The sequence below is a fragment of the Rhinolophus sinicus genome, linkage group LG02 (genome assembly GCF_036562045.2).
Source record: "Rhinolophus sinicus isolate RSC01 linkage group LG02, ASM3656204v1, whole genome shotgun sequence".
Taxonomy (NCBI): Eukaryota; Metazoa; Chordata; class Mammalia; order Chiroptera; family Rhinolophidae; genus Rhinolophus; species Rhinolophus sinicus.
In genome coordinates this window covers 156,527,231-156,553,836 of record NC_133752.1, presented here as the reverse complement: position 1 = coordinate 156,553,836, position 26,606 = coordinate 156,527,231, and the positions used below count along the sequence as shown (strand labels likewise).

Sequence of the window (26,606 nt, the reverse complement as noted above, 5' to 3'; positions counted from 1 at the left end):
GAGGTGGGAAGCCATGCATTGGCATCAATGAATTCAGACAATTCTCAGAATATGAGTTTTTTGACTGGGAAGTAAACATCAATTAGGATTCTCAATTAAATTGTTAGCAAAAAATAATCTTTAGTAGTTAAGATTTTCACAAATGAGAATTTCAAAGGAAAAGTGTGTGTCATCGAGGAATTTATTTTCACAGGTTTCTGACTTTTTGCAACTTCACATTAAGTAGAAAATTATGAGCATTGTGGCTGAGAAGACATAGTTTGATACCTTACCTCTATTACTGAGAAATTTGGTAGAAATTTTATTTGAACTTTCTGAACCTTAGTTTCCTCACTTGTAAAGCTGGTAGAGTAATCACTGACTCATAGGACTACTGTGTTGAAGAAATGAAATAAAAGTGATTGATGCTTTTCCCTGTTCGGTGTCGTTGGACATTTGAAGACAATGATGATGATAATAGTGATGATGAAGAAGATTATGATGGTATCAATGATGATGAAAATGATAACATTTGTTGAGCCCTTACTATGCTAAACACTTGATTAAGCTCATTGTATTGAATCCACACAATATTAGGGTATCCGTGTTTTAAAGATGAAGAACTTGAGGTTTAGAACCATTTGAGTAATATAATAATTGTCATAACCAGATTTGAACTTAGATCTTGCCTCTCCAGAGAATAGTTGATTCAAATCCTGAAAGTAAATCACCAAATTATTGTTTCCATTATTTTTTTTCTTAAAAATGTTTGTTTTTCAACAGAAACTTGAATACCAAAGAAACAAACATTAAAGTTTAAAAGAGATAATTTATAACATTTTTATTCTCCTGTAAGAAAATTCCCCTATATGGGACAAAAACTTGTCTGACTATAATGTGGTTATTTTTTTTCTATTTTAAAATGTGATAGAAAAAGCCAATGGTTTAACAAGACAGATGATGGAGAAAATGAATACCCCACTGCACTTCCTATGAAAATTTATTATGGGTTTAAGTTATAAAGAAACAGAGAAAAAAAGCAGCACATTAAAAATAATAATAATAGTAATAAATAAATAAAAGCTGGAGAAGCCCAAATCCTTTGTGATTGACACCACCTCAACATTAATTTCCTGACATTTCAAGTGAGAACTTAGACAATTGGATTTAAAAAACAAAAACCTTCTCACGATGCAATATAAGAATGATGTATTATAGCATTGTACACTTGAAATCTAAATAATTTTTAATCAATGCCACTTGAATAAATTTTATAAAAATTTAAAAAATCAAATAGGCAGTGCAACTGAAAAAATTAAAAAAAAGAATCTTCCCTGTGGTTTTAAAGTATATCTCAGTAGAATTTTTAAGTTTTACTAATTATTTTCTCTCATACCTAGTTAAAGAGCTCCACACTTCTAATCTTAATACTCAGTAAGTTTTCCTGCAGCGTAGCTGAACTAGAAGAATGTAAGAAGTCCTTTCTATCATAGACATGTTAGAACTTTGGGCTCCTGCCCAGGAATCCATAAAAGACTTAGTTTGCTTACCCATCAAGTAAAACATTCACTTGATTTAATGAAAACCAGCAAAATATGCTATTAGGAATAACAAATACAAAATCTCAGCAGCTGAATCAAAGATCAGTTCAGATGATCGATTTCACAATCGTCTTAAAGTATTACCAATCATAAGAAGTCTACTCAAATGTTTTTAAAGGTATATTATCATGGTGAGCATAAACTAATATTTAGAAAGTGATTCATTTTCTTATTTTGGAGAAGACATCTACTGTGTTTCCCCAAAAATAAGACTTAGCCGGACATTTAGCTCTAATGCGTGTTTTGGAGCAAAAATTAATGTAAGACCCGGTCTTATTTTACTATAAGACCGGGTTTTATAATATAACATAACATAACATGACATGACATGACATGACATGACATGACATGACATGACATAATATAATATAATATAATATAATATAATATAATATAATATAATATAATATAATACCGGGTCTTATACAATATAAAAGACCAAGTCTTATATGAATTTTTACTCCAAAAGATGCATTAGAGCTGATTGTCCAGCTAGATCTTATTTTCGGGTAAACGGTGTCTTTGTTTGGATCTCCCCAAAGCATACAGGTGTGAGAAAATACAGTTTTGTTCCTATTGCTGTTGTTTGTTCAGTTTAGTTTAAATATGATCCCAGGGAACAGATATAAGGAAAAATCAGAGTGAACAGGAAAGGCAGAAACTCCCAAAGAAGATGTTTTATCTTGTTCGAAACCACTGTGGGCAACTGGTACTTTATCCCTTGGGATCTTTGAGGAGCTTTAGAAGTGTGGTTCAGAATTGCCCTGCCTGGGATGAAAGGGTAAGCTTTCATCCACTCCTGTTCCCCATTGGTTATGGGTGTCCCCATGGGCATCACCTTCTCCTCCCACTTCCATGGGCATCACCTTCCCCTCCCACTTCCATGGGCATCACCTTCCCCTCCCACTTCCATGAGCAACATCAAGTATGACCCAACACAGGGAGACATTAGCAACCCTAGCTGCTGTGAAATGCTAACTGGTACTACTTATGGGAAGCTAGTTGAAGACTGCATAGAATTGATTGGTTCCTGCACCGGTAGCTGGAATAAAAGGGAACTTTGAATAGCCCAAGAGGTGTAAGAATACAGATTTTAAATAATTTATATTACCTATTGCTATTCCTAGCCTATATAATGTACTGATACTTGAATTAGTCTGGGATCTGGATAATATAAAATTATTGTATAATATCTTTTTAGCATTTGAGGTTTTTTTTGTGTTAGCCTTATTTTTTTTTTCATTTAAATAATCATAGTTAGATATTTACCTAAAGACTGTATTAAATCCTTAACAACAGAATATTCACTTGTCACAAGATATGTTTTTCAGAAAATTCAGAATTGAAAGGAGAGTACTTTGAAATCTAATACAAAAGTTTACTGAAATAAAAATAATAAAATGGAGCAAGCCTAATTTTCAAAAGTGCTAAACATCTCCAAACACTTCCATAGTTGTAACATCTATTTTTCTTTTCTTTTCTTTTTTTTTATTTATTTAACTCTAAACTTCTTTGGACAAAGTGAGATTAAAGTGCTGTTTTTCTTACAGAGTTCTTATATTTCCCTGGGAAGGGATATAGCTATTATGTTTGTATAAAAGTGGCATTATTGTGGTCCATAAGTTTATGGAAAGTATAGTTATTCTTAATTAAAAATATGGGTTAACGCTTTTTCTGAAGCTTTTCCTTTTGGCTTCTGAATACTTTTATAAGAACCAAATTTTCTTGAAACAAAATTACACACTTTGATCTCCCTGTCAAAGATATTAGTAATTTTATGTTAACCTAAGCATTTTGATTTTTTCCTTTATTTTTTGAGTAAGATCTATGAAGGCAAATAACATGTTTGCTTGGTTCTTGTCTGCATTCTGAGCATGTAACATACTAACTGGTACAAAGTGGATACCCGATAATTATTTGTTCAATGAATGAATACCATACATCAAATGCATCTTATATGCACAGTGTTTAAAAATACACAATGAACACCTGTCCTCAGAGTTTATAATCTACTATTAGCAGAGAAAGACAAGTAATGAGGCTATTCCATAATTGTTTAATAAGCACTGTGAGAAATTAACACTAGACAGAGGATGCTGTGGAGATTTTAGAAATATGTAAGGAAAGAGTTAAAATTATAAAATGCCACAGCAATAACTAGAAATAAATACATTATATTTTGTTGCTCTAGTATATAAAAACGAATTTATGGTCTACTATCCATAAAGTGAGACCTTCTTTTTTTATTTATTTTCTTTTCCTTTTTTTTCTCTGGTAGCGATAATCTATTTCCACTAATTCCTGGAGGTTCTCTTTTGATCTCCATAGTGATTAATCAAAAGCAGTACATTTATTCTGCTCCATGACTGCAGGTTGCACCCTTCACTTCATGCAGTTTTCTCAGTTTTCTCAAGCAATTAATGTTGGTGCTTCACCACAGTGGGAAATTCAATGAGAGGATCAAGGTGCAATAGCTCAAACTTATCATCTGTCTGGAAATTAACTCTAAGTACATGGCCAGTGGCTAGTTCAGATAAAAAGGACCATGCCATATTTTGCATATATCATCCACTATTTATTTTAGGATTCTTTGGAAACATTAAGTCATATGTAAACATGTTTTAAGTTAAGGAGAGACTGATTATTCAACAAAATCATTTTGTATAAGATGTTTTCATTTGTAAATGTTTAATGTACTATGAAAATGTCACACAACTCTCATTTTCTAAAATAAGGAAACCCAGGACTAGTTGGCATACTCAATAAACTGCTCCCTAGTTACTTGGTGAAGCATAGATAAGTCACTGCTTTAATTTCTTGTGAATTTAAATGGAGACTCTGTGACAAAGTCAGATGAATAAAGTCATTGGTCATTTAGGACATAGGTGCAAAGTAAATTAATGAGAACGTGTTCTTTCCTTTTGTATTGTCAAAATGCATCGTGGAATTGTGAGTGAGATGGTAGAAACATTTTATCACTATAATTCCCCATTTTAGTGCATAGTGTTTTTTAGAAATGGCTTTTATTAAATTAATCTAGTTTAGAAGCTTCTCCTCTTAAACTGGATAGAAAAGTTTTTATAATAGAATGAAAATTTTAAAATGTGGTATACATTCAGTCAACAACTATGCATTTAAAAATGCATGCACCCTATGGATTTCAGTTTTGATCACTAGAAAACAGAATGAATACAACCATTCTAGTTTTGTTGAGAAGATAATGTATTTGGATGATCCTAATAAAGTGTCTGGCATTTTATCAGACTTTAAATGTTTATTTTATTTCTCTTTAATCAACTAGTACAAAAGGCCTTACATATCACCTAGTTCGAATGTCTGTTAAAGTGTAGGCCATCTCCGCCTCAGGTGAATTAGTGTCTGCCTGAGCACTTCCAGCACCAGGAAACTCATGCTTTCTCTAGGAGGGCCCCATCCTTAGAAAGTCTTTTCTCTGCTAACTGAGTTCTGCCTTTGGAGCCACCTGGTGCAATTCTATTTCCTTGGCTCTGAGACCATCCTTCTGGTTAGATGACGAAATGGCAAAGAGATTCTATCAAAACCATGAGGATATATCATTATCAGAAAAAATGAGCACTAATAAACAAAATAAAAATATTGTGAAGAAAACCAAAAAGCAATTAATAACTAGTCTTTGTTCTGAAATGTGCTCATTCTACACATAAACCTTACTTTGTTACCAAGTGAATTTGAGCCATCCAGTTCCATTTTATCATGGTTTCATATGTGTCTTATGAAAAGTTCATAAAACTTTTCAAAAGTAAATAAAAAGTTCAGGATTATATAAATGTTAGACGCTATTTGTAAGGCACTTTGGTTAATTATGAAATTAAATCCATTTTTATTTTATGGAGAGGACATTTAAAAATCTATAAAATGCCAGTATACTTATAAACAATTATTTCCTTTTACTTCCACCTTAGATATAATTAGATGTTTGACCAATGAAACAGCCTTACTTGAAGAATAAAAATTACAATTCCTAGATTTTACTTTAAGAGACAAGGAAGTCTGTCATTGCTAAAAGTAGTCATTTATAATCACTATATGGATAGAATTTTTTATTTATTTTAAAGATAAATAATTTCTACAACTAATCAAGTTATTAAGTATAATATTTCCTTGATATCTAGCCTTGATATAGTTTCTAAGTAAATAATATACACATGTTTCTGAAGTGAGATAGCAGAAAGTTATCACACTGTATGTTCCTAGGCCACATGATGAAGAATTTTGCCAAGCAAGATTGTACGTACTCCTGTCAAACTGCTTTATCAATGGCTCATAACAAATTTGAAATAATGTAAATAGCAATAAAGCAGGAAAACGATACAAATTGTGGCAAATACTTCAAGACAGCAGTTCTATATTTCGAAGGTAAATCTTATGAAAGGGTTTTTGGTTTTCCTTTCTCTTTGTCAGTGTTAAGACTATTTCAGGCAATCGTGCAGGCCTTTGATTTGCCTTTGACAGCTTTAATCATATCTGCATTGTACACTTTGTGATAGTCTAAGACTGATAGAAGTATAAGTAACATTAAGACATATTTGAGAATATAATGCTCAGTCAATATCATTGGTGACAAAGTCAGTTAAAAAGAACTTTTCACAACTGAAATGTCTGAGTCATAACAAAATATTACCCAACTTGAATGTTTGCAGATTCGGTACTGGTCCGTCCATGACAAAGAAGCTGCTGCACACAGAGTTCAGGTCAACAGCCAAGAGTACTCGGCCAAGCTCGAGAACCTTCTGCCGGACACCCAGTACTTTGTGGAAGTCAGGGCCTGCAATAGCGCAGGCTGTGGACCTCCCAGTGAGATGACTGAGACCTTCACCAAGAAAGCACGTGAGTCTCAACATTTGCATTTTAAACACTGTCAAAAACTACCAATAGATTCTATCATGATGAAGGTACATTTGAGAAAAATTTACTACCTAGCGGTCTTAGCACATTTGGTTTTCAGTTCTTTCCAACACAATCACACAATTAAAAAAAAAAAAGAAAAACATTGTTAGTTAATGTAGATGATGAAAAAATGTGGAATGCCTTTCTACATTTAATGTTCTCTTTTAGCAATGAAAGTACAGAATCTCCTTTTGTAAAGACTCCCCTCAAAATTTTGCACCATTACATAATTAATCTGTATTCATTTTGTTATTATTTTACTTTCTTTTCATAGAAATGCATTGACAGCATGATAGAATTAAAATTATGCTTACTTTTTTATGCTTTGATTTACAAACTTTCATCACTGCACAACGCAAATGCAAGTTAACTGCTGTAGCACTACGTTTACCCTCTATCACCACATGTTCTTTGTTCATATAATAAGACCACCCACCCTGCTCAGATTTATGGTCATCCTCATCTATCTGCCTTTACTTTGAGATCTCTTTCTTGAATCAAGTTGAATATATAAAAAAGGAAAATTTATATACAGGACTCGAGGGAGTTTTACAATAGTTTGAAGACATGATTACCATTAGGGCTTAAAGATGTATGTAAATTCATTTGGAGAAAAAGAAACTTCTAACAGAACATGGTGGTAAGAGGCAGACTTTGGTATCCTACATGGGGTCAGATCCGTTTCTGCCACTTATGAAATGTGTGACAACAGACAAATTACCTCACATCTTTAAATCTCAGTTTTCTAATTTGTGAAAGGCTTCATTCCTTTGTTATTTCTTCCATTTATTCATTCATTGAAAGTATGCTAAGTGCCCAGCATTGCTCCAGGTGTTGAGGATACAGAAGGTCAGACCCACATCCTCTTCTCACAAGGTTTACAAACTAATGGAAGGAGAGAGAAAATAAATAAAATAAAAACAAATAAATATGATATTATCAGATGATAGGGCAATAAAGTGAATAAACAGATGCTAAAATGGAAAGTGACTTGGTCAAGAGCCAAATTCCAATTGAGTGGTCAAGAATGGCCTCTTTGAGAAGATGCCATTTGAGCTAGGATATGAGTAATAAGAAGGACCCACTATCAGATGACTGGGGCTGGAGGTGGAGAAAGATTGTTGCAGGCAAAGAAAATAACTAGTGAAAAGCTTTTAGGTGGCAAGAGTTTGATATGCTTTAAGTATAGAAAATCCATTGGGGCCAGAACATAGGTTCTGAGGTGAGGAGGTGAAGTGTGCTGGCATCAGAGTATGAAGGCCCTTATAAATCATAGTTTGAGTTCTTCCTAAGTATGATAAGAAGCCATCAGAAGATTTTAGGGAAGAGAGATTTATCTAATTTATGTTTTGAAAAAAATCACTCTGGCTTCTAGATGGACAATGGATAATGATGGGTAAGAGTGTAAGCAGAATAGCCAATTAGGAAGCTATTTTAGTAGTTGGGGAAAGAAATGGCAGTGGTTAGAATTCAGTCATAATAGAAGTGAAAAATTCTTTGCAAGCAGAATTGTGAACTTGCTGATATTCGGATGTTGGCAATGAATGGGATGAAAAACAATGCTAGTTATTTTTGTGTTTTTTGGGTTTTTTTTGAGAAATTGGGTGTTTGGTTGTGAAAGACTCACAGACAAGCATATTTGGGGGTACATAGCAAATGTCCCATCAACATTTTATTATATTGGAAAAGCCTTTCAGAGATTCAAGTAGAGATAGGCAGTCGCACACATGTGTCTAGAGGTTAAGAGAAAGACTAGACCTTGAGATAGAGTTGTGAATACTTAAAGCTATAGGCCCAGATTTAAGATTTAGGTCAGATTCACTGAGGATAGAAGGGGGCTCAGGATTAGATCTTAAGTTGTTCCAACATGTAAAAATTGAGCAGAGAACATGGAGCCAGTAAAGCATGGCAATGAGAGATAGCAGCCAGAGAGGTTAGAAGGCAGACCCAGATGTTAAAAGATCATGAATTTAAGAAAAGAATGAGCTTCAAGAAGGAATTAGGAGGCCAATTCTGTGAAGGACTGAAAAGATGTTAAATTTGAAAAAATTTTAAAAAGTGACATTAGATTTGACCTTGATAGCAGCAATTTCAAAAGACGTGCAAAAAGAAACCCAAGTGAGAAGATAATACAAGTTAGTTACATTACCTACCTCACAAGGCCGTGGATATATGTACCCATGGATATAAAGTGTTTAGCATAGTGTCTGGCATATAGTAAAGCACTCATCAAAATTAGCTGTTGTTGTCACATTATTACCATCCCGGATGCAATGCAGCTTGCGGAACTGAAGTTAGATATGATGATTGTCAATCCTGTACTATTACTTTTCACAGCTCCGAGCCAGCCACCAAGGATCATCAGCTCCATAAGGTCTGGTTCACGTTACATAATTACCTGGGATCACGTGGTCGCACTATCAAATGAATCTACTGTGACAGGATATAAGGTAGATAAACGGTTACTAGATTACTCCTTACCCAAGTCTCACTCTTATAAAGAGTAATTGATGTTTGGACTCCGCTGTTTTGAAAAACCCATTCAGCTTTCTTATTCTAACTGTGTAGCAGACTCAGGTGACACAGTGCCATGATACATTTTTAACTGAGAAATGATCTTCAGTGAAGTCTAGGAAAATGCTACATCAAGTAAGCAAGATAGAATAGCTTCTTTAAAGTATAGAGGTGTTAGAATAACCAGCACCTAAAGAACAGAGACAGAATCCATTGTTGTTTGACAGTGATTAAAATAGTGTCACCCAGCACACAGTGAACTTTTTCATGTATTGAGTTGCTTTCTATAAATGAACAAAAATGAAAAAAAAATCATTTCTGTATGTTCTCTATATCACACCCTATCATATTTTTCATCGTATACTGAATTTTAGGAATAATATAAAAAAATCAAGTTGTGAGGCAAGTTTTTAGACTACACCAATATATTGAAAGAGCCCTCATTTTGTACTATTTATTAAAGTAAAACAAAACATTTTTCCCTGTTTTAGTTCATCTCAAATAAATAAAATTCAGATGCATAAGGCACATCCTCTTGGATCACCCTAAAATAATAGGTGAAATTGATTTCTGTGTATTAAAAATAATATTAATTTTACAGCAAGTATTACACATAGCTATCTAGGATTTATTTTATTAATAAAAATGAGAATATTCTTGTTTTAGTTTTAGGACATTGGCTCATTATTACCAATTTATTAAGTATACGTATTTTGGGACTTTTTAAGGTACTCTATAGACCTGATGGCCAGCATGATGGCAAACTGTATTCAACCCATAAGCACTCCATAGAAGTTCCAATCCCCAGGGATGGACAGTATGTTGTAGAGGTTCGTGCACACAGTGAGGGAGGAGATGGAGTGGTGTCTCAAGTCAAAATTTCAGGTAAGCCAGTCATTTATGACACATTTCAATTAAGTACTTGTAAGTTCTAGACCATATGGAATATCAGTAAAGGTAGAACTGATATTCATACCAATATCAGTGTTTTGCTAAATAGATTTGAAATGTCAAGGATGCCCTGAAACTTAATATTTCTTCCCTTATGAGTCACAAAAGTAAATTTGCAACAAACCACATACTTATTGATTATTATCTGGATGTCAAAGCATAATGAAAATACCATAATGCATTAAAATGGCACATAATACTAGACCATTAGGTAATATTATCCAAACTTCTTGTATATCAAAAGGAAATTCAATTGATATTCTTCTAGCCCCCTTTTCCTTGTAATTCACATATTAATATAGTAATAAAATAGAAAGATAGTAAATGATGTCTCCTTTACCATCACCGTTTCTTTATCTCAGCAGCTCTGTTCTTTCTCTGAAAACTCTGTTTCTCACAGCATTGGTTAATTCAAAACAAATATTTGAGGCAGTGATTTCTTCCCTGTTTTGAATTTGTTGAACTATATCATTGATTTAAGTTTTCTTTTTTCTCACCCTGTATGCATGAAATAGTTAAATTATAAAGAATTAAATTTTATGTTAATTTGAAAATTTTATGAGAGACTTCTGAATATTAGAAGATGCTAAATCAACAATGGGAATAACTGATTTGGGAAATAAAAAATGGTGAGTTACACCTAATTCATGAATATTTCTAAATGTTAAACTAATAAAATATCATTAAAACAATGCCGTGGTTTTTAGTCTGACCATAACTGCATAAAGAAACTATAGAATTAAAATTAGGAAATGTTAGATATTTGGTGAATAGTACCATTATACATTTTTTAAATTTAATACATTATACATTTTTTAAATTTAAAAAATGTATATTATACATTTTTTAAATTTAAATGTGAATAGTACATTATACATTTTTTAAATTTAAATGTGGATTTATTTGCAAATTGTTTAAATTATTTATAGTGAGGAAAGCATATAAATACAAATGGAAATTTTAGGCTGTCTCATAAATTTAAATTATTCACATTGAAACCTTTTTAGGTTAGATATTATTATGTTGTTTTAGAAATTTGGAAAATACAAAAGTCTAGAAGAAAAAAATAATCAGTTATATTCCAAATAGTTAAATTAACTACTATTAATGTTCAGTAGAATTTACTTCTAGTACTCTATATGCATATATAATTTCATGTTTTAGTTTCTATTAAATATATCATGTTATATCGTATTTTTATCAATTATGTTACATGAAAATTCCCCAATCATGTCATTAAAACTTTTTAAGTTTCATTTAAAATTATACATAATATTCTCTCAAACAAATGTACAAAGTTTATCTACCCATTTCATTTTTTCTTATCATAATACTATTTTGAATACATTTCTATAAATTAATCTTTCTGCAAGTTAAATTCAAATGAGATGAAGTGTTTTACTTTTATGTTGCCAAATGTCTTTTAAAATATTTATCAATTTATGTTCCTATCATCATTTTATATGAGTGTGTTTCCCACAGCACCACTGTAATATTAGTCTCTTTTTTACTCATTACTAATTTGAAAGGAGAAAATGGCATCTGTTTAGAGTTGAAGCATTTTCTAAATTCTGTACTTTGATAACACGCCATCAACATTTTCATACTTAGCAGAGCTGTTTTACAAAAGGAAATCAGAAGGAAATATGGACCCAAAAGACCTGGGTAAATTATTTTTGAACTCTGATCTTTCCTGTCTAGAAGCCAGCCATAGCAGACTGTTGTCCTCTTCATTTCCTTACCCCTTAGTTATTCCTAATGTGAAGGAGAATCTAGTTTATGGGATTTAAATGACAGAAGTTTACAGCTAGAGATGCTTTAGCAATTACAATATCATCGTTATAGTTATAACTAGTGGTGTGCTGATAAATGTTAAGCAACTGACTCCCCATGGATGGGAGGAATCCCTGGATTGTAGTGTTTGCAAATTTCTGTGGTGTGAATATTTTCATCATGTTAGATTTCAAGTTTCCACATGATGTCCCTAAATGTGGAACTGGGAAGAGATACTTGTATTCAGTAGTATACATTATGTAGTATCATCACCATACAGATGCAATAGGAGGAACCTCAAAAGCATTGATGACATTAAATGTGGTAAAATAATTAAGTGATGAGTCTGAGTATTTACTATCTTTATTGGAAACTTTTTAATTTAACTAATAAGTTTATATATATATATATATAAATTTTAATAACAGTGTTTTAAACAAGTCACTCATAAATGTTTTAAAAAATTAACAATTGTCTCTCGGGAGGTGGTATGGACCAGCTACAGCACGCCATGGTTATTAACTGACATCTTGTTGTAGAGCCCATGTGTAGAAGACACAGAGTATGCTTCTTTAAAAAACCTCAAACATACTCAGAATAGTTTCTTCTTTTCTTTTTTTTTTTTTTTTTGCCAACTGAAGGACAATATTCTTATTAATGCAGAATGTGTTATTTATCTCTTAGTCTGACCATACTGTAGAAAGAAACTGAAGAATTAACATTAGGAAGTGTCAGATGTTTGGTAAATAGTACCATAAAAATCAGAATTTTATGATTTAAGTTGGGATTTATTTGCAAATTATTTAAATTATGTGTAATGAGGAAAGCATGTAAATGCATAATGGAAATTTTAGGCTTTCTGAGATATTTAAAAGACCTCAAATATTTTCCTTTGTTTCAGTTTTCATATCTAAAATATGTAGCCAGGAATCTAAGACATTGCTATGGTAACGTTTATATGCATTATGCCATCCATCCATTCATTCATTCATTCGTTCAACAAATATCCATTAATTGCCTACAATACATTAGGCACAGTTCGCATACTTATAATGTGTTGCCATTTATATATTTTCACATCTCTCCAAGCCCACATCACAACCATCCCCTCTGGCCCTATTGCAATTCTAAAATTTTTCTGGGGCTTGCAATTTTGGCTTCCTATACTCCATTCTCTATGCAGCAGCCAGAGGGATCTTTTGAAACATAATTCAAGTCATATTAACTTTCCTCTTAGTTATCCTGTAGAATAAAATCTAAATTCTTTACCATGGCCTATATAATCTGGTCCTGTCAAAGTCGCTCACCTCAAGTAAGTGATTTCTCCCTTGCTCCATTAACCTTCTTTCTGTTGAACATACCAACATTATCCCTTCCTTGAAGCATCTGTACTTGTTCTTGCTGCTGCCTGGAAGTCTCTGTACCTTGGCATGGCAGGTTCATTCTTGTTTTTTTGTTTCTGCTCAGATGTCACCTCCTCAGGGAAGATTTATATGGCAATCAATGTAAGATAGCCCCCTATTCTGATTTTTTATTATATCATATCACTGGTTTTTTTCTTCATGATGTTTATGACTATTTAAAACTATCTTATTTATTAATTTATACTGTTGATTGTCCATCTTCATTGTTACTTGAATGTAAGTTCCATGGCAGCAAACTCTTTTCTGCCTTGTTCAGCCTTTGAATCACCAGCACCTAGGGTACATGCCCGCCACAGAAAAAGGTTTTAACAAATAATTGTTTAATAAAGTCATGATTCCTGTATAGAATAATGTTTAGTTAAGAGAATAATTTGGGCCACTTAAACTATAGTTTAGATGTCTCGAATGTTGATACACTTCCCTTTCGGCACAGGATTTGAATTATGCCATGGGCTAATGACAAGGTTGATTCTTACAAAGATTAAAACTTTGTGTTAGAGGTATTCTAAAAAATTTTTTAGACATAGTCACCTGTAACTCCACTTCTCTCTGACCTGAACACTGTTATCTGCTGTCTTAATAAATTATCCCACATTTGTAGTTTTTAGTTCACATCATGGCAAATGTAACACTGCAAATGTTTCATTACAAGCATACTATCTCTAATAAGTTTAAGATTGTTTTTTTAAGACTCTTTTGTTCTTATTTATATTTGTGAGCTAAATTAAGAATAATATGAAGGTAGTCACAATATTTTGAATAAAAAATTAATAAGCTAACTTGACTTATTATATATTATGCATTTTAGAATATAGATTAACAAGTAATCTTGGTCATAAATAAATATTCATAGAGAAATATATATTTCATTATGTATGTTCGAATATACATATCTTGAGCTTTTATTTTTCTTTTTAGTTTAAACAGATTACAGATATCTCAGTCAAATTAAGGAAGATTTTTAAGGACATTTTAGAGTCTGGATTTCTTAAGAGCAAAAAATAGTCATTTGAAACCTTTAAGGTAGCAGTAATGTAATCAGATATTTGCTCTTGAAAAATCATGTTGGTGATTGTGGAAAATATATATGTAGGGGAGTAAGATGTAAGGAGATGAATTACAAGGTTATTATCATAGACTGATTAAAGATGATGATGGTCTGGCCTGGAAAGAGGGCAGTGGTGAAATCTCGGGTAGGTCTACAAGAATAAGGCATCTTTTCCATTTGATTTAAAGTTGTTATATATTCATTTTGTTGACTTTATGCCTTCTAATAAATCTGTAATTTATCCTGATGTTACCACAGATGATGCAATCTAAACATTTAACCTACTATTTTTGGGAACTCAAGCTATTAAGTTAAACTATATACCCAAAGCCACTGACTTAAACACTGATGAAAAACACATTTTTTTTTACACTGTCCTGTTCTGTCAAGTGGCAGAAGAGGAAGGCCTAGGAAACCATGTTTTAGGTGAAGCCTTCAGATATTTAGCTCCATTACTCATGTGTTCCCCTCTCCAGTGCCTAAGAAGTACAGTATAAAAGAAACAAGAGGATAGTTGGGATGTTTAGATTTAATTCATACATTATTAGAATAAAATGTGATATTAACATAATCAATTTTGCAAATAGATCCTCTGTAAGAATTTTTACAAACCAATATTGGTTTTTGGAGCTTCTAATCTTGTATAATAGCCTATGTATATACGGAGAGGATAATAATATACATATCACTCTTAGGTTTACTTTATCCCGCCTTCTTTAGTGACAGGATGCTATATAATTCAGTGATTCCCATATCTGCAACTTTGTAAGTATCATTTATCATTTGGGAAAAAGACATTGCCATGAATAAATTAAATACTAACCTGAATATTTGAAATGGTGTATTATATGACAGTTGAATGCCATTCTCATAAGAACATCATCATAATTTTTAAAATTCATCTTGTGACAATGGCACAAAAATTATCACTAAGGAAAGGCTAGCTCTCCAACCATTTTGAAATAAACAGACATTTTGTTTTCCTTTACTATATGTTGTGTGAAATTGATTTGAGAGTTTAAGTGGATGAATCCATCCTATATATTTCTAGGCTGAAAAATAGCTTACATTTAAAATTACCTCTAACATATCTATTCCTTTCATTAACCTTGAATCATGACTATCCACTCAAATCATTTTCCAATATATGGCTGTACTTAATACTCTTAGTTTTGTAATAAGCATGAAAACAGAGAAGAAATATCTAATAAAAGTAATATTTTGTACATCTCTAAATTTGACTCACTGCCCTGATCATTGTTAATGTAATTCTATGAATGACCCATGTTTACTCCAGGAGTTGAGCTTACAGGGAATTCCCAGTCTTATTTATCTTTTAGAAGCTTTGAGCGCTAGTTCTAGAAGCAGATTTTACCACTTCAGGCCATAGATAACATCTTTGCATCTAAACTAACCGGGGTTTTCCTAACTCTTCCTCAAGGTTTCCTTTCAGCTACAAGTAAGTTCATACAACTGTCCCAACATATTATTTTGTGTTCATTTATTTAGACTCAGACATAATTTGGTTGGAAAATTCCTCAGTGGAATACATTATTATAAGAATAGAAAGGGAAATTAAAGATAATCTTCCCAGATTCACTTACTACCAAAATAGTTTCGGTTTATGAAATATAGTCAGTCTCTGGAGCTATACTTTAGTATTATAATGTGCAAATAGTTTTTATCCTCTGTTAGCTAAAACTTACTCTTTAAAAAATTACATATTTTCATAATACTTTTGCTCTCCATAAAATTGATTCTTTCAATAAACATCTACTAAACACCTACAAAACGGCAGGCTTTCTGCTAGTTTATCGGTTACGATAATTGGCAAGCACTTCTGAAGCTTGGATTCTAGTGGATATCAGGAGAATATAGAACTAGCACCAAATAATAAAAATGAATTTATATGCAGGTTTATTAAGGCTTATAAGAAAAAAAAGATCAGTGGCTAACAGAGAGAATAAAAACAGTAGAACTTACTTGAATAGGGTGATCAGGTCAACCTCTCTACTTAGGTGATGCTTAGCCTGAAATCTAAAGGAAAGGAACTAGCCATATCACAAGAGGGGTAAGAGTCCTAGGTACAGGGGGAATGGCAGAAAAGAACTTGTCCTGCTCAAGAAGCTGAAAGGAGGCCAGTGCGCTTGGTGTGCAGTGGTGTGATATGAGTTGAAGAGATGAAAAGAGCAAAAGCCATGAGCGGCCTGGCCTGGATTATATCTCAGACTCATATCATTCTGCTCTCATTCTAACGCTCTCCCTCACCCCATCTTTAAAGGCTTTTGTGAGAAGTTTGTACTCTATTCTGCGTTCAATTGCAAAACACAGATGTGCTTTCAAGAGATGAGTGATGCAATCTGATTTAAGATCATGTTTTCTGTAGTGTAGAAAATACATTGAAATGGAACAAAAAGGGGAGTCAGTAGAGCTGGTGAGAAGTGAGCAGGTCTGAAACCCAATCAGAACAGGCAGATTTCTCTTTCAGAAAGAATCAATTTATAGGATAATTTAAGTTTCTTATTTCTCTGAGCCACAAAACAAATTACAAGATCTCTTCCAGGATAAATTATTAAAGGATGTATATGGAGACATTATATACATCCCAGATGGGAAAATGAACATTTTAGAATGTTTCTTATAAAACTTTTTAGGTAGAAAAACATAAGAGTTAGTAATAAAAATATGGGGAAAACAGATTCATAAACTTCCTGGAGGAAAATGTCTCCATCGTCATATTTGGCTCCTTCCCAAGCATTGGAACCCCCTGTAGGAAATTTATGGCTTGTGTTCTCTGAACCACAGTTCAAACACTGTCTGTAATGGGGAGGAATTCACCATTGTGCAAGAGCCCTTAGACTTATTAATACCTTTCCTTAAGATCACAGATCTCTGGTCAATTCTATAATGATTGAACTAGTTTTCAATTAACTCAAGCTCACAGGATCAACCCATAGATTGCTATAAAGTGTCTTCTCTCTTCTATCAGTGAAAGATGATGTGTCTTTTAGGAAAGATGAAACATCTCTAGATATTTTAATCAAGTATTGAATTAAATTCTTAAAAGAAAACCTTTTTATAAGAGCTATGAGAGTGAACGATTTCTGCTTTTGAGAAAAGCAAAAAAGATGTCATTGAAAGGAACCACGACTGGTGGTCCATCTCCCTACAGCATTAAAGTGGGGGACCCTAGGAGAACCCTCAAGGGCCGTGGCACCGCCTTACCTTTGACACCCACTGAGGCCCATGGTCCTGCCCACCACTGCCAGACCAGTGGTGGCTTCTGCTTTTCTGTGACCTTCCAGTTCTCCCACTAGTTCCTCTCAGTGACAAGAGAGTCTAGGAAATGCAGTTTTCACAGTTTTACCCCAGAGATAGAAAGGAGAGAATAGAAAGCGAGAGGAATGATGCTGAAATTCCAAAAGAAAATACAGCACATTTTCTCCAAAAATAAGTAGGTTTACATGATAACCATCAAAACTAACAAGAACCCAGCTAAACATGGATATTTTAGGAGATGTTAAATGAAATGAAAGAAAGAAAATAAATGGCTTTAACCTCTAAATTTATTTCATGATATAGAAATTCACATTATTAGAAACACCATTAAAATTATAGGACAAGACACCTGTAGGTATTGAAACTGTATTATGAAAAAATGAAAATACTAAAACAGAGATTTACCCAACATATAGAAAATAATAATATCACTTGATCACCAACACTCACATATAACAATGTGGCTACAGTTTTTAGTTCCTCCCCATATTTTCTTTTTCAATATTATGATAACATCATAACAGACATCATTGTATGTAGATCTTTTTCCTGAATTTCCAATTTTATTTTTCTTAGAAAAGATTCCTAGAAGTGGAAATACTAGGCAGGACCTTTCAAAGATTTCACAAATACTTGACAATTGCCAAGTTGCTATCCAAACAGCAATACCCACATTTTATCATTGAACAGTTTTTTTAAATAGCATTTTGCTATTCAAAAATAAATAAACGAATAAATGAATAAATGAATAAATAAAATAAACTTTGTTAATTAAAGCGCAGCAGGAAAAGCCTGCTCTGATAAATAACTGGAAAAGAGAATCAATGAAATGAGGGAACCATCTATGCAGTCATCTGAAAGGAAAAGTATTCCTATTAGAACCCTATGAAAGCCTTGCACTAGAAGTATGTTTAGATGTTCAAGAAACAGCCAGGAGATGAGTGTGACAAGGGCAGAGCAAGCCCTGGGGAGAGTGGACACAATGAGGCTGGAGAGGTAGATGGCATATGAATTATGACAAGGTTTACAGATCCTCCTGTTTAAAGACTTTGGATTTCACTCTAAATGTGATGAGAGGCCATTGAAGCATTTTAAGAAAAGAAGTGACATGATCAGGTTTATATTTTACAAGTCTCTTTCTAGCTATTCTTTGGAAGGAAGTAGAAATTTCATGAATGGTACAAAAAAATCTGTGAATCTCTGGGAATGGGAGCACAGTAGGAAGCCAGAAGGTAATAGTGCAAGCAAGGCATGAAGTCTATGTTGCCTAGTGTGGTCACAGTGGAAGTAAGTAGTTTTAGTCAGAATTTTTTTGGAAGAAGATTCGACAGTGTTTTGTAATGATTTGATAAGGAGTATGAAAGATGATTTGGCATAACTCTAAGAATTTAGATTGACCAACAGAATCATCTAGTTAAATAGTCAACATAAATACTTACTTTTAACAGAATCATCTACTTAAAATAGGTGATTGGAGAAAATAAGTTGGGAGTTTAAATTCTGACATGCTCAGCTATGCTATGTCCATCCAGGTGACAGCCAAGTGGAGATGGATTTTTAAAAAGAAGAAAAAGAAAAGAGTCATCTAGTAAAGTGAGAAACCAGCTGAGGTCAGATAAGAAACTTGTCAGAGAACCAGTTAGCATAATTATATAACTATCTGCAACCCATGCCAGCCAGGATACAGAAATGGAGACAGCAGATGGTTGTTGGTGTTGCCTAAAGCTGGCAAATTACATGGTTAATATAATAGGAGATCAAGGGAAACAAGGGTTCATTACGTCTAATTAAAGAACAATTTAAATAGCTGACCAGAGAATTTGTGTCTATTAGAATATTTTCTGCTGTCAGTAACAAATCCTCAACTCAAAATTGTTTCAGAGATAGGTGGCCTTTAGGACTTAGTGAAATCAGTGTCTCAAAAATTCAATCAAGGACCACTTTTTACCCCCTTTGTGTACTTGAGAGTCCTCAGAACTGGCTTTATTCTTAGGCTTATCATCTCCATGCGGACCCGATACTAAGGAAGAAGGGTGTCAGTGTCTTTTGAAGTTCTATTTTAAAATGAAGGACCTTTCCCAGAAGCCCCTCAAGAAATCTTTCCCATACTGTCCAGAACTGTGCCACAAATCTACCCCTAAACTAGTTAAATGGCATTTCCATGGTTGCTCACAGTGATCAAGATTTACTGCTGATCTATGGATGGGAAAATCTTCGTTGAGAAGTGAACATCTGAAAAAAAAAAAAAAAAAGATAGAGAGTGTGTTTGCAAGGAAGCAGAGAGAAAAATATTTCTGCTTAGTATTCAAAGTTAAATAATGAGGTAAATAAACATGAATATAGGAAAAGGAAAAAGAAGAAACTAGGTCAAAGTGCAACTTCATAAATATGCAGAAAAAGAGGCAGGAAAAGTTACAGGAAGGATACAAAGTCAGCTTCAAAAGCCGAAAATGTAGGCAGGATTTTTTTTTTTTCCAGTAACAAGAGATAGTCATCAATATGGATCCTGATATCAAAACAAGGATTTATGACATTGAACAAGTTATCAGGGGTTATATCAGTAACCCTGATCCAAAGTCAATAAATACAGGTTTATCCCTAAAATGAATATATTTGGTACTATCACTGTTAAATATTTAAGTAGGAAATAGGAATATTTAAGGAACAGTTTAAGTTATTACTGCCACAAGAAAATTACGAAAGTTTTGCTTTGTTTTATATTTTAGATTAGATATTCCACAGTACTCAAATCTATGAGACAATCCCTTCCCCTCAAAACCTGCATTTGGTAGTCTTTACTAAACTGAGAAAGTTATAGTAGGAGGGTAGCATATAGAAAGAATATTGCTGATGGAACTAAAATTAGAACCTAACATGAGAAAGGACTCTCATATTTAGTAAGTGCTTTGGAAAAGGGGGTTGTAAATAAAGAAATTTATCATTTTTGAAGAATGTAATTATATTGAAAAAGTTTCAGAAAATGAACAGATGGTCCTAAGAGAAATACCTTGATTCAAAGATGGGCTTTATTTTTCTGAATTCTAGCTATCAGTAAAATTCCAGTTTTACTGTATAGTAATCTGTTATTTTCACCTTGATTACATAGTACCAAGCTTTGTAGAATATCGTTATACAGTTTCAACAAATTTTGTAATGGGTCATAATATTTTGCATCAATAAATTGATCATGAGAAAATGAATAATATTGTGCAATGTCATATATTATATGTATAATTTTAATTATTCAGCAAGCTCAATTTTGCATTTTTATGAATGTTGGTATATTAGTGGCATAAAAATTACATTAATATTTCTGTTTTGTACACTCAAATGGATTTTAAATATTCTTTGATCCTAGGAAGGACTATTAGAATAGGTGAACCTCCCCTCAAAGCATAAGATATTACCTTATATTCTCTCCTGAAATAAGAACAACAAATAAGTGAATTAAAATAATTATATTATCTTTAATTGATATGTACATCAACCATAAAAGCACCATTTCAAAATTAATTTTCCTTGGAAACATTATAGGCTACATTGAAATTTATAACCCTCTCAGGAAAATATAAAGACAATTAATTGTCTGTGCTGAGAGAGTTGGGTTTTACATTTTCTCCCCTGAGGTTTGACACTTACTCACTATAACATAAATTTGAAACCCTTTAGAAAAGAAAATGATTTTGTAATTGTTCAAAGTAAAACCATGGTAATTCCTCACAAATAGATCTGGAAACCTTTAATGCTATAATAAGAGGGAATATAAAACACTTAAACTGGAAAGTGATATATCAACATATTAAAATGGTCCATTTGATACTACATTAGGGACCAGCATTAGTGATTTATGAAAGAATGTTTAGGTCTCAAAATACTTCCCATAGTTGGGTAAGGCTAGAAGCCAGGCCCCTTGGTAGATTATTCACAGTATGAGAGCAATGCAGTGAAGCAAACGACATTCCAGAGGCACTTTTTATAGACACCGTCTGCAAAACGAGCCAGACCAAGAGAAAATTAATCATTTAGGACATATTCCAAGAGCGTGAATTTCTCCAGCCAGTTGTCTTTCTTCTATAACCTACCATTCCTGGCCCTATATAATTTACTTTCATCTCTAAAGCAAATCACCAGCCTTGGTCATATGGCCATAGGAAGCAGGGAAAGAGAAGGGAGGTAGGTTGCAGAGAATTTAGGAAGAGTCAAGGGTAATGTAGATTACAGAGGGCTAGCCCAACAAGACCCTTAGCCCACAGGAGATGCCTCCAAGTCCAGATATTCCTGGAAGTTGTTAATTATTATGTTTGGATATCAGCTTCTAGGTAGATGACCCTACCAATGCCCTGGCCTCTTAATTCCTTTTTCCTGATGATCTTTTCCTCTGCCCTGCCTCAGCCACCCACCCATGATCACAATCTAGATAGAGGTTCACAGACTTGAATGTGAATTAGAACTTTAGGGATCCCTGAAACTTAAATGAGGGAAAAAAATTACATTTTAATTTTTACTACTTTCTAACTGAATAGATTACTCCTTCAAATATAAATGTAAGCAACAAATCACCATCACCAATTATAATCACAGATGTTCTCATATACTATTTCAGCATTGTAATATTGCTTCTTCAAAAATATGTTTATTGGAACTGATCTTAGTTCTTATTATTTAATGTGCTGATAAGCTCACAATTTTAGTGTGTTAGTTAATATATATCTGCTTAATTGATATTGTTACAAATGTTTTTCAGTATAGTTGGTTTCTTTTAATTCTATATATTGTATTTATGCAAAAGCATTATTTTCAGTGTTCTTGAAGATTCACTGACTGCCAAGGCATCTGTGACACACAAAGAGATTAAGAATCGTTTCAAATATTGATATTACTAATAACTGAAAAAAATTTAAAAATTTGTTTTAAGCATTCTATTTTCTTACTAGTAATTCTTACTAGTGATTCTTATCAACTTATTTCTTCAAATATCCTCCCAGCTCCAATAGTTCTTACACCCCCTCCCCACCCAGTCCTACTATTGATCCTGTCTTACTGGTTTTCCGTTATCCTTCGAAATTTCCACATGTGTCTTTATTTTTATTTATATGCCTTGGTTACTTAGCATAAGTATAGTTTGTTATTTACGTGTAAAATGGGAATAACAGTATTTACCATTTTAGTGAGTAATGAATGATGAATAAGTTATTACCTCCTATTATTGTGAGTAGTAAATTATGGATAAGTTCTTACTATTATTGTAATTAATGAATAAATTAAAACCTATTTCCATGTACCTTAAACCTTTGCCACCCAATTCCAAATGATTGTGAGATGACAATATTCTTAACCTTTTTTCTATTGTTTCCTTAAGCGTTTTTATACACTTTTTTTCCTAGCAGCAGCTGCCACTCATGAAATTTTAATAGCACAGATATAGTACATATCTGTTTATGTTCTGTAGCCCTTTAGAAATACAAAAACCATTGTAGTATCTCAAATTTTTTCACCCCATAAGAGCCAATTTTCACTCCATGGGGACCATATAGCCCCTGTGGAGAATGCATGCTCGATGGATATACCCCTTCCATCCATTCCCAGGAGATAAAATAAGTTTTATGAGTTGATCAATACAAAAACTTCAGTGAGCTGTGTTTTGAGAAGACATTGTTTTGCACCTTCATAAGATTATTTTTTATTAAGTTATATTTTGGTGCTTTGTTATTATTGGCTTATACTAAGGAACATTATAAAAAAAAGGAACTAAACCAAAAAACAACTACACAAAATCTATTATCAAATTATTCCATGATTGCTGAGGATATGTTTTGCTGTACTACACAGTATCCTCCTTTTAAGGAACTATGATTGAAAATTCTCTTAGATAACGAAGGCTGAACCTAGAGAAGTGAACACCATAGGCCACGATAATAAATAAATAAATAGTTAAATAAAATAATTTAACATTTAATATTAAATAATATTCTTGAAATTCCTGTACACTACTGAATGGAGAGGATGAGATATTATTAGAGAAAGGACATGAAGGAAGACCACTCTATCTAAATTCTAGAAAAAGTCATCTCTTCACACTACCATACTGATACACACACACATACTCAAAAAAGGAAAATAAATACAGTTAAATAAATCCATTTTCCTCTGTAGGCAGCTTAGATATTACGTAGTGGAGCATATTTAATAGGAACCTCACTTACCCTCATACATACTCCAGCAGGTTATCATTATCTTCTTTCAATATAGTACTCTCCTTTAAAAGAACTCAGGGTGGTGGTAAGAAGAAAAACAACCCCTCTAATAAATATGTTTTTCTAATTTTTGAATTTCTAGTATTGTGTTAGTATTCATTATGGATTGTTATTTCAGGTACCTGACTACCTGAACTATACCTTAACCTGCATCCATTCTCTGGTCTCAGGACCAGAAGTACAAGGTGTGGTCAAACAATAAGGTAAATGTTTAAATTAGAAAATATATATATATTACAGTAAAAGACACATTGCCATTACTCCACTTCAAAATACTCCTCCTCACTTCAAACGCTTATCCCGTCATTCTTGCCACTTTCAGAAGCAGTTCTGGAAGTCCTCTTTTTTGAGTGTCTTTAGTTGCGCTGTGGTGGCTGCCTCAATGTCCTGAATCATTTTCACTTTGGGAAAGAGCCAGAGTCGCATGGTGCCAGATCTGGTGAATAAAGTGGATGAGGACACACCGTAATGTTTTTATTTGACAGAAATTGCCATACCAGAAGTCATGTGTGACATGGGGCATTGCATGATGGAGGATGATTTACAGCACACTTTAAACACACCTTCTCTCAACCGTAGCTCACACCCAACTGACTGCACCGAACAAGTTGAAATTTGTCACACACTGTTACCAAGGTTCCATGCACCACTTCCCGTATTGAAGATTGCTGTCTTTCCACTGGATGACACTCGGCATTAGCATTCACCATATTTTGTGATCACAACACACACATCACTTCTGATACGGCAATTTCTGACAAATAAAAACATTACAGTGTGTCCTCATCCACCTTATTCATTGGATATGGCACCATGCAACTTCTGGCTCTTCCCCAAAGTCAAAATGACCATGAAAGGTAAACATTTTAAATTGATTCAGGACATCAAAGCAGCCACGATAGCATAACTAAAGACACTCACAAAAGAGGACTTCAGAACTGCTTCAGAAAGTGGCAAGAACAATGGAATAAGCGTGTTCAAAGTGAGGCGGGGGGGGATTTTGAGGGGAATTAATGGCAATGTGTCTTTTACTATTATATATGTATGTGTATATATACATATTTTTTTAATTTAAACATTCATTGCATTTTTTCATCACACCTTGTAGATGTGATTTTCTTAAGCATGTTACTTGTTTTTATCTTTTGGATAACGAAATTAATGATTGATCTATTTCTCTATCTGTATTGCCTAGCCAAAGCTCAGAACCATATTTCCAAAGTATATAGAGCATTGTATATTTTAATTAAAAATATGTAAATATAGGGAAAGTGCTTTTTAAATGTCCCTGAATAACATAGACACTTACCAAATATTAGTAATACTAGTACTAGCATTAGTTGATGTTGATTTTGCTATTTTGGTATCATTATCTCTTAGCTTTGTCTCAATTTTCCTATGCTTATTTTCCTTCCTCTCAATTTCTTATTTTTTTCCTTTCTCATAATTTATGTATCTTTGTAAACTATTTCAAAGTCTTTTTAGAATGAGATAGCATATAACTCTTTACTTATATAAGTAAATATTTCTATTTTATTCTCTAGAGTATTTGATATATGTAATCAAATACTTTGCTAGAGAGAGAGAGAAAGAGAGAGAGAGAGAGGGAGAGAGAGAGAGAGAGAGATCATCTATTGACCCTCAAGAAATATAAGACACCCGGATCAGATTTCTAATATATGCTTTATGATTAAAATATGAGCTAAAAAGAATTCCTAAAATATATAAAGTCATAAAGAATGTTTTCTAAAATATGAGAGCCAATAAAATCTGAAGAGAAAGTGTTAAAAATAAATAAAAACTTGACACAATTAAAAATTGCTTATATATTTACTATAATAATTTTCATGGCAAATGGAGAGCTGTCATATGTGATTCTAAGGTTACAAAGAGATTGTAATCCAAGGAGAAACCTAAAACATAAAGCAAACCAATTTAATAGAGAAAGATTGGAAGTAGAAAATACTGGATGCTTTTTATTATTGTGCAATTATTTGAAATTATATCATATTTTAAGTCTCTTTACTATTCTTTCTGGAAGAAGATTTATTTTACTAAAATTTAAAATTAATACATTGAATAATAAATTGTGCTAGGAATTACAGCAATAATACTGGGAGAAAAATAAAACATATGTCACAAACAATAGTAAATTCATTATTATAAGTATTTCACAGGGCACATTTGATTGTAGCATTTCTCTATAAATTAAGTAGTAGTTTCTGTCAGTGCCTACTATTCTACATTATGTATTTTCCTGTAACGTGGGATGGTGAGGCAAACTTAGCTAGACAAAAGTTGGAAAATCACAGTGAGAATATGACGAGAGGCAGTTTATAAAAGGAAAATTCATCTGATTCAAAATTGAAATATTTAAAGCACCAATTATATAGTTAAACTAGTATCTGAATATGTTCTTTTAAAGGAATAGCCTTATATATCTTGTCCAAGATTGTATTCTGAACATAATCTTGGTTTAAAATAGGACACAATCACAAAAGGAAGCAAGAAAGATGGTAAATCTCACAGCTTCATTAGCAGAACTCTCATAAAGAAAATAAATAGTGAAGGTTTAGTATGCCGCTAATTACTTTTGGTGCATTCTATTTTTTTTCTCTGTGTTATAAAATCAACCTATGGCTAATAAACAAAGTCATTCTCAGAATACAGAATATTAGTGGAAGACCTTGTTTGTTCACATTTATGAATTGAGCACTTTAGTGAATACTGGTTATATGGAATTATTGCTTAATATTGAGCCTACGGAAACGTGGAAAATTTATAGGGAAATTAATTCCTTATACTACTTTTCCTCAGGAATGGTATTTTGGGGACATGCATAGAGAAAGAGAGATCA

General features: G+C 32.9%; 1 protein-coding gene across 3 annotated transcripts in view; it reads left to right on the top strand.

Moving 5' to 3' along the window:
* Positions 1-26,606, top strand: part of CNTN1 (contactin 1) — a 289,760-nt gene that overhangs the window by 249,009 nt on the left and 14,145 nt on the right. For all 3 annotated transcript variants that reach the window (XM_074325831.1, XM_019756344.2, XM_019756345.2), the window contains 3 exons: positions 6,260-6,446; positions 8,844-8,956; positions 9,749-9,905. In XM_074325831.1, the coding sequence (XP_074181932.1) occupies positions 6,260-6,446; positions 8,844-8,956; positions 9,749-9,905 (457 nt within the window). The remainder of the gene's footprint in view (positions 1-6,259; positions 6,447-8,843; positions 8,957-9,748; positions 9,906-26,606) is intronic.